General features: G+C 36.8%; 1 protein-coding gene across 1 annotated transcript; it reads left to right on the top strand.

The window, feature by feature from the left end:
• The first annotated feature begins 6,061 nt into the window (after positions 1-6,061).
• Positions 6,062-7,015, top strand: LOC115294260 (olfactory receptor 2G2-like). Its single transcript, XM_029942014.1, has one exon. The coding sequence runs from the start codon at positions 6,062-6,064 to the stop codon at positions 7,013-7,015; it is 954 nt and encodes a 317-aa protein (XP_029797874.1).
• The last annotated feature ends 5,714 nt before the right edge of the window (positions 7,016-12,729 follow it).

Below are 12,729 nucleotides of genomic sequence, written 5' to 3'. Positions count from 1 at the left end.
AAGCCTCAGTGTCCTGACCTGCTCTGGGGGTATGTTTGATTGTGTTGACAATCTGTATGACTCCTACTTTCATAGCACATTTCATAATCTTCTCAGGTTTTGAAAGAGCATTTGAACTAAATTTTTAAAATCACTTTTTAGTGCAACTTTTCTTGTTATTAAAAGCCACATCTAGTCAGGCGACACTATTCATGTCCTTTGGCCTAGAATTATTCCTATTCTATTTGGAAAGTTGTTATTAGTATATTTAAAAATAAGCTCTTACTTTGTGTTTTGCTGTTGGATCTTAGAAATGAAAACAAAGAGTCCAGCAGAATAGAGTCACAGGTTAAATGGTTCACAGCAACATTTGTATACTGAAAGGTATTTAGAGGAGATTAATAACACATGGGCTCGGCACTGCGACAGCACTTTCAACTCACGCCCTCCAATGACGTGGTGAAATAATGGATCACAGACTTCAGAAATGAAAATAATTTCCCATAGAGAAAGAGGCATGATAAGGGAGTGCACAACATTTGTTGATACATGTAGTATTTCTTATATTAAAAGTTTATTTGTTTTTTTATCTTGAGAAAGAGAGAGAGAGAGAATCCCAACAGACTCCATTCTGTCAGTGCAGAGTCCTACATGGGGCTCAGTCTCATGAACTGCGAGATCATGATCTGAGCCAAATTCAAGAATTGGATGCTTCAGTGACTGAGTGCCCTGGTTGCCCCAGTCCATGCAGTATTTACGATAGGGTCCATCTAGAATCACAAACTTTGAGAGTGAGCACTAGAGCCGGAGTCTGGTGAACAGGCAGGGTCTGAACAGGTTCCCAATGGAGGAATGAGCTCAGGAGAGGGTGTGAGCAGCTGGGTAATGTCCAGCACAAGCAGGAGCAAAGGCTTTATCCATGCTAATGTGATCACCCGGCTGGACACAGGGTGATATGAAAACACCCAGAATTTACTATGTTTTAAGGTAGATAGGCTGGAGGTATATCCAAAATAACATTGATCATTTCATCTTCTGAAGGTGGCACAAATAATGGTCTTTATAGGTGAGGCGTGGCCAGAAAGCATCATCTTCAAAGATGTAGAGAACCCTATCCATGGGATGCCCCATGTCACCACCAGCAGGCTCTGGACAAAGGGACCCAGAGTGTTCATGTTAGGTCTTATCAGTGGCCAAACCCGAAACTGAGCTTCATATGGTAGTTTAGGGCCCAGGCTACAGTATGCACTGAGTGGCAAGGAGACTAGTGTGCACAGAAAGAAGAAACAGAAGTGCAGGGGGACATGGTCAACATCTGAGGGGACTGGAAGGGATGTTCCGTTGGATTTTGAGACATTCCTTAGATATTGATGAAAGAAGCAACTATTAGCATGATTTTTTTCAGTTCCAATTAGATGATCTCATTGTTACCATCATACCACTGTATATTTAAGGAAATGGCTCTTTTTTACAGATATTTTCAGCTTTTATTAATAAAATAATGATAAGAAGGGCGCCTGGGTGGCGTAGTTGGTTAAGTGTTGAACTTTGGCTCAGGTTATGATCTCACAGTTCATGTGTTCAATCCCTGCATCAGGTTCTGTGCTGACAGCTCAGAGCCTGGAGCCTGTTCCAGATTCTGTGTTTCCCCCTCTCTCTGCCCCTCCCTTGTTCACACTCTGTCTCTCTCTGTCTCAAAAATAAATAAACATTAAAAAATTAAATAGAAAATAATGATAATATTTTGTAATGCAGGTATTTTACAGTTCTATAATAAAAATACAAATTGTTTACAATATAACCCCTTATATTGCTGTTTAATACAGAAATTATTAAATTATTAAGCTGTTCTTGAAATAGTTTTTAATGTTATCTTGTTAATTTTATTCTGTTATGTTTAATATGGTAGTTTTTAATACCTTTTAGGGTATGTTTTATTAATATCTGTGATTACTTTTGTTTATTATGTTACATAAAAGGTTATTTTTGTTTTAGTGTTTTATTTTCTAATATTTAAAAACTTATTTACCTTAATTTGTTTCTCATTTTATCTTGTTTAAAAAGAGCACTCAAAAGTATGCTTACATTGTAATATTCAAGTTCTTTTAATAATTCCCAACTGAAATTTTGGCATCCTCTTCCACCTATATTTCTATTATTTATTTGTTTCACAGCAATGAGTCAGAGAATATAACAAGTGTATACACTTCTTCTTTACCCATTCACCAGTCAATGGACGTTTGAGTCTTTCCATAGTTTGGCTGTTGTTGATAGTGCTGCTATAAACGTAGGGGTGGATATATCCCTTCAAATTAGTATTTTTGTAACCTTAGGGTAAACACTCAGTAGTGCAGTTGCTGGGTCATAGGGTAGTTCCATTTTTAACTTTTGAGCACTCGCCACACTGTTGTCCGAAGTGGCCGCCCCAGTTTTGCGTTCCCACCAGCAGTGGAAGAGGGTCCTCCTGCAGCATGCTCGCCAGCATCGACTGTTTCCTGTGTTGTCACCATTCTAATATAGCAATGTTTAAATATATGACAGAGTAGCATATGTTTGAGGCAGCTCCAATTTGGAGAAAGACAGGTAAGACCTGCTCATTCATTTATTTGGTAATGATATCTAGTATTTACTCATTGACTACATATGTATTGGTTGACTAGTTGACTAGAGACGTGGTAGTCTCCTCAAGGAAAACGAAATAGGTATAATTTGGTGAATATAATTTGGGTTAATTGCTGAATAATTTTTGAGAGACTACTTTGTGCTGAACACTCCAAGGACTGGGAGATCCAAAATGATATTATATGTGACCCCTGGGGTCACGAATCAGTTGTGAGCAGACATAGGTACAACCTCGTCTGGTGAATGAGTAGAAACGATGTTGTATACTATCTAGTACAGTTCCATAAAATTAACCCACTAGCAAGTTTCCCATATAATTAAGAACAAATGTTTTGGAGTGTGTAGTATTAAAATACAGTGTTACTGAGAGAAATTTCTTTGGTAGCTGTGGTATAAAAGAAAGAATGAACTTTTTGGGGGGCAGTTCTTTTATTGTTTATAATGGTTTATTGTCAAATTGGTTTCCATATAACACCCAGTGCTCTTCCCCACAGTGCCCTCCTCCATTACCACCACCTCCCTTCCCCTGCCCCTCCCCCTTCAACCCTGGATTCATTTTCAGTATTCAATAATCTCTCAGGCTTTGTGTCCCTCTCTCTCCCCAACTCTCTTTCCCCCTTCCCCTCCCTATGGTCCTCTGTTAGGTTTCTCCTTTTATATACAATGGTACTACATGGAATGGGCTTTTTTGGAAGAGAGAGTATGAGTTGGGGAAGAGGCAAAGGGAGACAGAGAATCTCAAGCAGGCTTCATGCTCAGCATGGAGCCTATGTGAGAATTGATCCCTGGGATTATGATCTGAGCTGAAATCAAGACTCGGACAGTCATGTGACCCCCAGGTGCCCCAGAAAGGACTTTTTAATGATAAAGCCATAATTACTGTTTGCTAAGTAGTAATTTTTTATAAATTAGGTACAATACCATCATCGGAAATAGAATATTCCCTTAATTATTTGTTTTCAAAACAGAAACCACATTGCATTCACATTTTGAAGTGATAACTAAAATACACATGATTCCAGGAAAAAGATAAATCTAAACTCATATGGATAGCATTTCATTTCCTGAAATTTTGATTCTGGAGCCTGGAGGATCCTAGGTCTCTGGGGAAAAAAAGCAGGTAATTTTTTTTAAAGCAAATAAACACTGAGAGAAAGAAGACGAAAAGTAGTGTATAGAATTAACCAGATCAAGGATTGGATCTGAGTGCTGCTAAGCAAGCTGATGTGCCTTTGACTGGGTCACAAGAGCTCTCAGGAGTGGATTTGTAAAGTAATGCCAGTTTCTAAAAATTGTAAGGCCTATCATATGTGGTATATTTTTAAAGATAGAAAGAAAACAATGTTCCACTATTTTTGGGTGATTAAAAATGTTTTTATTCCCTCTTGATTGAAAATTACTTAATTAAAAACTGTTTTTTAAATCTTCTGTTGAAATTAGCTGTTTTTCTTTTTTCAGTAACTAGAAAGACATTAATATAAAGGGGTAAATTTGGTTGCATGGAAATGATGGTCTAATTTTTTTCCTACAGCATATAATTGTTGCTTACCCCGACACATAGTTTTATTGAGGTGTAAATGATTCACAAAAATCTGCACATATTTATGTATTCAGTTGATGACTCTATATATTCTTGAACCATTTCCACAATCAAGGTATTAAATTACCTCCAAAAGTTTCCTTGTGTGTTTGTGTGTATGTGTGTGTGTGCACGCACAATAGGAATATTTAACATAATTCACCCTCTCACCAATGATTAAGTACATAATACAACATTGTTAAATTCAAGAGATATAATGGCCAGTAATTTTCTAAAATTTATTCATCTTGTATGGCTGTTGAACAACTTCCTGTTTCCTCTCCTCCCATCCCCTGGCTACCACCAGTTTATTTTTGTTTCTGGCTTGACTATTTTACATACTTCACGTCAGAAGACTATTTGTCCTTTTGTAGCTTATTTTGCTTAGCATAGTGCTCTCCAAGCCTATCTGTATTGTTGTGCATTGCAGGATTTATTTATTTTTAAAGGCTGAGTAACATTGCATTAATGTCAAATGATATTCCATTATTAAGGATGAGTATGAACACCATTTTCTCCATTTATCCATAGATAGCTATTGTAAATAATGCTTCAATGAACACAAAAATAAAGGTATCTCTTTGGAAAAAAATTTTAAAAATTACGATATTTTTTGAGATACTAATTTCAATTCTTTTGAATATATACCAGAAATGGGATTGTTGAATCATATGACAGCTTTAATTTTTTGAGGAATGCTGATTCTGTTTTTCATAGTGCCTCTACCATTTTACATTCTCATCCACATTATACAAGGGTTCTAACTCCTTCAAAATCTTGTGAACATTTGCTATCTCTTTTTAAATATTTATTTATTTGTTTATTTATTTAGAAAGAGAACAAGCAACATAAGCCAAGAAGGGACAGAGAAAGGGAGAGAGAGAATCCAAAGCAGGCTCCATGCTGTCAGCACAGGGCCTAACATGAGCTTGAAATCACACACCACGAGATCGTGACCTGAGCTGAAATTGAAAGTCAGATGCTTAACTACCTCCGCCACCCAGACACCCTGACTATGCTTTGCTTTTTAATTGCATCTAACTTTACCAGTGTTAGGTGATATTTCATTTGTTCCATATTTGCATTATCTTGATGATTAGTGATACTGATCATTTTTCCTATGCCTATCAAAAATTTGTGTGTCTTAGAAGTGTATATCAAGACTTTTGTCTATTTTTGAATCGTGTTATTATTTATTTATTTATTTCTGTGTTTTTTCATCTGAAATTCTTATATATTTTCGATATTAACTCCTTTTTGGATATATGTTTTACAAATATTTTTCCCATTTCCTAGATTTTTGCTTTTATTGCCTATGATTTTCGTGTCATATCTGTAAAATCATTGCCAAGGTCAATGTCATGAAGCTTCTCCTTTATGTTTTTTAAGAGTTTAGTTTTAGATCCTACATTTAAGTTTTTAATACATTTTGAGTTGATTGACGGTGCATATGGTGTATGCTAGAGATCCAATTTCAATATTTTGCATGTGTTTATTTAGCTTTCCCAGCACCATTTATTGAAGAGACTATCTTTTCCTCGTGATCTCCAGGACCTTCATTTTCTCCACTGATCTATTTGTCTATCTTTATGCCAGTACTGTAGGTTTTAATTATCATAGCTTGATGATGATGTTTTTAAATATGTCTGCTCTTCTCTATTTTGGAGACCACCAGAGGACAGCTAACATATTAAGAAGATACGCATTGCATTAATTTAGAATGAACATGGTAGGAAAATAGATCTAAGTCACTAGATTTAAGGACTAAGTTCTAAGAACTTAACATAGAATATTTTGGGGCGAGCTGACATTGTCTCATTTGACCTTATGTATTGTGTCATTTTTCTCAGGTATAACAGTCTTTGAAAACGTACTTCATACATGGGAATGAGGAGGAGTACCAATGAGAGCAACCTAACAGGTTTCATCCTGTTGGGGTTTTCTGATCACCCTCGGTTACGGGAGGCTCTGTTTGTGGTCATCTTGATCTTGTATCTACTTACCATTTTGGGGAACACCACCATCTTTCTGCTGTCTCGTCTGGAATCCAAGCTTCACACACCAATGTATTTTTTCCTTTCTCATCTTTCCTTTTTGGATCTCTGCTTTACCAGCAGTGTCATTCCTCAGCTCCTAGTAAACTTGTGGGATCCTATGAAAAAAATCACCTATGGTGGCTGTGTGGTTCAGCTCTATGTCTCTCTTGCCCTGGGATCTACAGAGTGTGTCCTCCTAGCCGTGATGTCCTATGATCGCTACGTTGCCATCTGCCGTCCGCTCCACTACACTGCCTTAATGCATCCCCGTCTCTGCACGGCCCTGGCATCTTCGTCATGGCTCAGTGGGGTGGTCACTACTCTAATACAGTCCACTCTCACCCTGCAGCTACCCTTCTGTGGGCATTTTCAAGTGGATCATTTTATCTGTGAAGTTCCAGGGCTCATCAAGTTGGCTTGTGTGGACACAACTTTTAATGAGGCTGAGCTCTTTGTAGCTAGCATCATCTTCCTCATAGTACCTATCTCCTTCATCCTGGTTTTCTATGGCTACATTGCCCAAACAGTTTTGAGGATTAAGTCAGCTTCTGGAAGAAAGAAAGCCTTTGCGACCTGCTCCTCCCACCTGATGGTTGTCATCATCTTCTATGGAACCATCATCTTCATGTACCTGCAGCCAGCCAAGAGCAGATCCAAGGAGCAGGGGAAGTTTGTTTCCCTCTTTTACACTGTGGTGACCCCCATGCTCAACCCTGTCATCTATACTTCGAGAAATAAAGAGGTTAAGTGGGCACTAAAGAAAGTTTTAGGAAAGATTATGGGACTAAATTTCATATGATTATAAAAAACGTGTATTTTTAACGAAATACTGTGATGAACATCTCTTTTTTGTGTGGTAAAAACAAAATTTTTAATAAAAGCCTACTTGGGTCATTATTTCCCTTTTTTTTGGTTAATTATTTATTCAACATTCTATAACATACTATGGAATACATATGTCTAGTCTCAACTTCGCCATTACTCACTAGCAACAGAAAGTACATACTTTAGTCAATCTATTCTTTAATGTCTTTTCTCCAAAATACATAAATTCATCATTTCTTTTTTCTTAATTTATAAATATCATATTTAGTCTTTTGGTTTTCTTGTATCTCTAGATGTACCTGTGGCTTACTTTTTGCAAAGTAGTGGCTGAGATGGAAGAAACTTAGGCAGGCTGTCATGAGGCAAAATTTTATTTCTTCCTATACTGTGTCTTCTTAGAATGTGATAGAGATGTGTAGAGGGGCATAATTAAGGGAAAGTAGGACAAAATCCACACATTCTGGTCAAAGATAAAATAGGAAGAAAGAGCGTGATTCTATTATTTTGTAGTTGAACCAATAAACCAGTCAAACTAAATAAAGTCTGATTCATAAGGAAAAGCACAACTATGGAATATTCTAGGCCTTGAAAATACATATAAGTAAAATTATATTATTGTTGGCAAAACCTTACATTTATATGTCTAAAAGCATATTTTCATAATTTGGAGATATATTTTCCAGATGAAACTTTTAACAACCTCCTTTTGTTGTTTATTCTATAACACTGATTTCTTTCCCAAGACTTCACTCTAAATGGTCTTTGCTTATAGTATTTCTTTTCTGGACTGTCTTAGCCCGGACTCAGGGTCGCGTTCCTTCACTGAGCCCCGCGTTGAGGCACCAATTGTCGTAGCCCAACAGCCGGGTCCGTTCGTCCACCCGTCCTGTCCTTCTGCTTCCACCCCGGGTTGGGGCGGCACTTGCAGGTGCCACGGTGCGCTAGCTCGCCAGGTCCAGGAGCGCTCGTCCCCGGCTTTAGGCGGTACCTGTTTCTTCCCCCTCCCCGCCCCCCACCGGCAGGGCAGAGAATCGTCGCGGGTTCTTTTCCTGAGGGAGGGAGAGACAAAAGGGGGCAGGAGAGGGAGACGCAGAGAGTAAAGACAGCACTCACGGTTTTCGATCAGGCGAAAGAGAGAGAGAGCTTTATTCAGAAAACTGTCTCTTATGAAGGTTTCAAGGCGGGAAAACAAAGCAGGTGACCAAGGTCAGTTACCAGGTAAACAGAGTCAAATGAATATCAAAAGAAACACCCAGATTTGCCTCAGCAATGCTGGGAAGGGGGAAGTTAGCACTGAATAATCCAAAATACGGTTTTGATCTTTTGTGCACCTTGGCCACTCCAGTCTGGCCCAGCAAAATAACGCCAAAGTTATTTTGACCAGGAAATGGCAGTCTCCAGCCTCTAGATGCGAATTTTGTTTGCTGGTTCACTCTCCAGAGAGTGATAATCCTTGCCTGAGGCAGACAGAAAACTTGGCGGCCCCGACACTGGACAGGAGCAACTTTTGCACCTTGATTCTTGAAAAAATTTTGTAAATACACTATTTCACTGAACTGTAGCAAACATTGGTTGTATGGTTTAGAGTTTGTATAAATGCTGTGTGTTCAAATATGCATCAAAATAAATATATGAATTCAGTGAGATAAGGAAGAATTTTATAATAGAATCTGTATGTCTAACTGTGATAATAATTTCAAATAAAGAATAGGAAGTCAGGGAAGGAGTTATCACTTCTTTTAAATTTATGTTTTATTTATTTTTGAGAGACAACGAAAAACAGCATGAACAGGGGAGGGTCAGAGAGAGAGAGAGACACAGAATTCGAGGACAAGCTCCAGGCTCTGAGCTGTCAGCACAGAGCTCACCCCGGCCTGAACCCACGAATCATGAGCTCAGGACATGAGCTGAAGTCAGATGCTCAACCGATTGAACCACCCAGGTGCTCCCGGAGTTATCACTTTTAACTGTTGAGAAACAGAGGCATAATTAGAATGATAATGCTCTGTCTGATTCTACTCCTTTGTGGGTTTTCTTAATTGAACTATGGTTAACATACTGTGTTACATTATTCTGGATATACAGTATTTAGCAATTCTAAAGATTACCTTAAGGTAAGTGTGCTCTTAACCACTTTTATCTATTTCTTTCATCATCCCACCCATCATTCCTCTGGCAACCATCAATTTGTTCATTATGTCTTTTTGTTTCTCTCTTTTTCTCTTCTTCATTCGCATTGTTTTTTAAATTCCATATATGTACAAAATCACATGGTCTTTGTCTTTCTCTGTCTGATTTATTTCACTTAGCATTGTACCCTCAAGGTCCATCCATGCCATTGTAAATGGCAAAATCTTCTTATTGTGTATGGTTGTGTAGTATTCCAACACACACACACACACACACACACACACACACACACACACCACACCTTTCTCCATTCACCTATCAGTGGAAACTTGAACTGATTCTGTATTGTGGCTATTGTAAATAGTGCAGAAATAAACATAGAAATGCATCTATCTTTTCAAATTAGCATTTTTGTTTTCTTTGGGCAAATATCCAACAGTGGTATTGCTTGGTCACGTGGTTATTCTATATTTAATTTTTTGCACAATTCCGATACTGTTTTGCACAGTGGTACCAATTTTCCTTCTCACCAACATTGCATGAGTGTTCTTTTTCTCCACACTCTCACCAACACTTGTTGTTTTTTGTCTTTCTGATTTAGGCATTCTGACAGGCATGAGGTTATATTTCATTGTGGTTTTATTTTTTTAAATGTTTATTTATTTCGAGAGAGAGGGGAAGAAAGGTGAGAGCGGGGGGGGGGAGAGAGAGAGAGAGAGAGAGAGAGAGAGAGAGAGAGAGAGAGAGAGAGAATCTTAAGCAGGAGCCATGCTCAGGGTGGAGCCCAGTGAGGAGCTTAATCCTCTGACCATGAGATCGTGACCTGACTCAAAATCAAGAGTCAGATGCTCAACTAACTGAGCCACCCAGGCACCCCTCATTGTGGTTTTCATTTTCATTTCCCTGATGATTACTGATGTTGGAGATCTTTTCATGTGTGTTTTGGACATCTGTATGTCTTCTCTGGAAAAATGTATATTCATGACTTCTGTCCATTTTTTAAACAGATGATGACGTTGATGGTTATTATTGTGTTGACTTGAATAAGTTCTTTATAAATTTTGGATACTACGTATATTATTAGATATATCATTTGCAAATACCTCCTCCCATTCAGTAGGATGCCTTTTTGTTTCATTAATTTTTTTTCCACTAAGCAAAAGGTTTTTATTTTAATGAAATTCCAATAGTTTAATTTTGTTTTTGTTTTCCTTGCCTCAGAAGATATCTGGAAAACTGTTTCTACAACAGATGTCAAGTAAATTACTGCCTAATCTTCTCTTCTAGGAGTGTTGATTTCAGGTGTCATTGTTAGGTCTCTAATACATTTTGAGTTTATTTTTGAGTGCAATGTAAGAAAGTGGTCCGATTCCATTCTTTTGCAGGTTGCCATCCAGTTTCCCCAACATCATTTGTTGGAAAGACTGTCTTTTCCCATTGTATATTCTTACATCCTTTGTTGGTAGATTAATCGAGCAATTATCTGTAGGTTTATTTTTGGGATCTCTATTCCGTTCTGTTGATCTATATTTCTGTTTTTGTGCCAATATCATACTGTTTTGATTGTTATACTTTGAAATCTGGGATGGCAATATCTCTAGCTTTTTATTTGTTTTTGGGTTTTTTTGCAAGATTGTTTTGTCTATTTGAGAACTTTTGTGGTTCCATAGAAATTTCAGTTTACTTCTAGTTCTGTAAACACTATTGTTGGTATTTTGATAGGAATTTCATTCAATCTGTAGATTGCTTTATGTATTAAGGATATTTTAACAATATTGATTATTCCAGTTCATGAGCATGGGATATATTTCCATTTGCTGCTCTTATCTTCAATTTCATCAATGTTTTATAGTTTTCTGAGCTCAGGCATTTCATCTCTTTAGTTGAGTTTATTCCTAGGTATTTTATTCTTTTTAGTGCCATTGAAATAGAATTGTTTTCTTAATTTATCTTTCTGCTACATCATTTTTCGGATATATAAATACAACACATTGTTGTATATTAATTTTGTATCCTTTGTCTTTACATAATTCCTTTATCAGTTCTAGAAATTTTTTGGTGAAGTCTTCAGGGTTTCCTATATAGTGTCATGTCATATGCAAATAGTAAAAGTTATACTTTTTCCTTATGGATGAGGATTTTTTTTTTATGTCTTTTGCTTGCCTGGTTTCTGTGGCTAGGCCTTCCAGTACCAAGTTTAATAAAAGTGGTGAGACTGAACATTGGTGCCTTATTTTTTTATTTATTCCTCGTTTTTATTTAAATTCTAGTTACTTAGCATATGTGGCAAAATTGGTTTCAGGTGTAGAATTTAGTGATTCATCACTTACATATAATACCCATCACTCCTTAATACTCACCACCCAATTAGCCCATCCTCTGCCCACCGCCCTCCATCAACATTCAGTTTCCTTCCTACAGTTAAGGGCATCTTATGGTTTCTTTCCCTCTCTCCTCCTCCCTTCCCCTGTGTTCATCTGTTTTGTTTCTTAAATTTCATGTATGAGTGAAATCATATGATATTTGTGTCTTGATCTCAGAGGCAAAGCTTTCAGTTTTCCGCTACTGAGTATGATATTGCTGTAGGTTTTTCACATCTACGGCCTTTCTATGCTGAGCATGTTATGTCTAAACTAACATATTGAGAGTTGGTTTCATGAAAGGATGTTGCACTTTGCCAAATTCTTTTCTTGCACCTATTGAAATGATCATGTGGGTTTTATCTTGTCTCTTGTTAATTAACATAGATTAATTATTAATTATTTATTGTTCAATACTCACAACTTTGGGATAAATTCTACTTGATTGTGGTGAATGATTTTTTAAATGTATTATTGGATTTGGTTGGCTAACATTTTGTTGAGGATTTTTGCATCTATATTCATTAGAAATGTTGGTGTAGAGTTTTACAAGTGTCTTTATTGGTTTCGGTTTGAGGGCATGCTGGCCTAATAGAAGGCTATTATTAGAAGGCTTTTCTCCTCTTTTAGTTTTTAGAATAGTCTGAGAATAGTAGATATTAACTCTTTGAATGTTTATTAGAATTCACATCTGTAGCCTTCTGGTCCTGGATTTTATTGTTGGGAGTTTCTTGATACTAATTCAACTTTGTTGTTAGTAATCAATCTGTTTAAATTTCTTGTTTCTTCCTGATTCAGTTTTGGAAGGTTTTATATTTCTAGGAATTTATCCATTTATTCTAGATTGTCCAATTGGCTGGCACATAATGTTTCCTACTAGTGTTCTATATTCCATGTGTGTTATGATGTTAGGTATTATTTTTCCTCCTTCATTTTTTATTTTATTTACTTAAGTTGTTTCTCATTTTTTATGAGTTCGAATTATCAAAAGTTTTATGGATTTCATTGATGTTTTCAAACAATTAGCTCCTGGTGTCATTGATCTGTTCTATCGTGGTTTTCTTTTTTTCGTTTTTTTTTTTTGTTCTAAAATTCATTTATTTCTCTCCTCCTACTATTTTAGGGTTTTTTATACCACCTTTAGATATAAATGTAGATTGTTTATTTCATATTATTTGACATAGGCCTATATTATGAT

The sequence above is a fragment of the Suricata suricatta genome, chromosome 6 (genome assembly GCF_006229205.1).
Source record: "Suricata suricatta isolate VVHF042 chromosome 6, meerkat_22Aug2017_6uvM2_HiC, whole genome shotgun sequence".
Classification (NCBI taxonomy): Eukaryota; Metazoa; Chordata; class Mammalia; order Carnivora; family Herpestidae; genus Suricata; species Suricata suricatta.
Note: the sequence above shows the minus strand (reverse complement) of the source record. Positions and strands in the feature narration are given on the sequence as shown.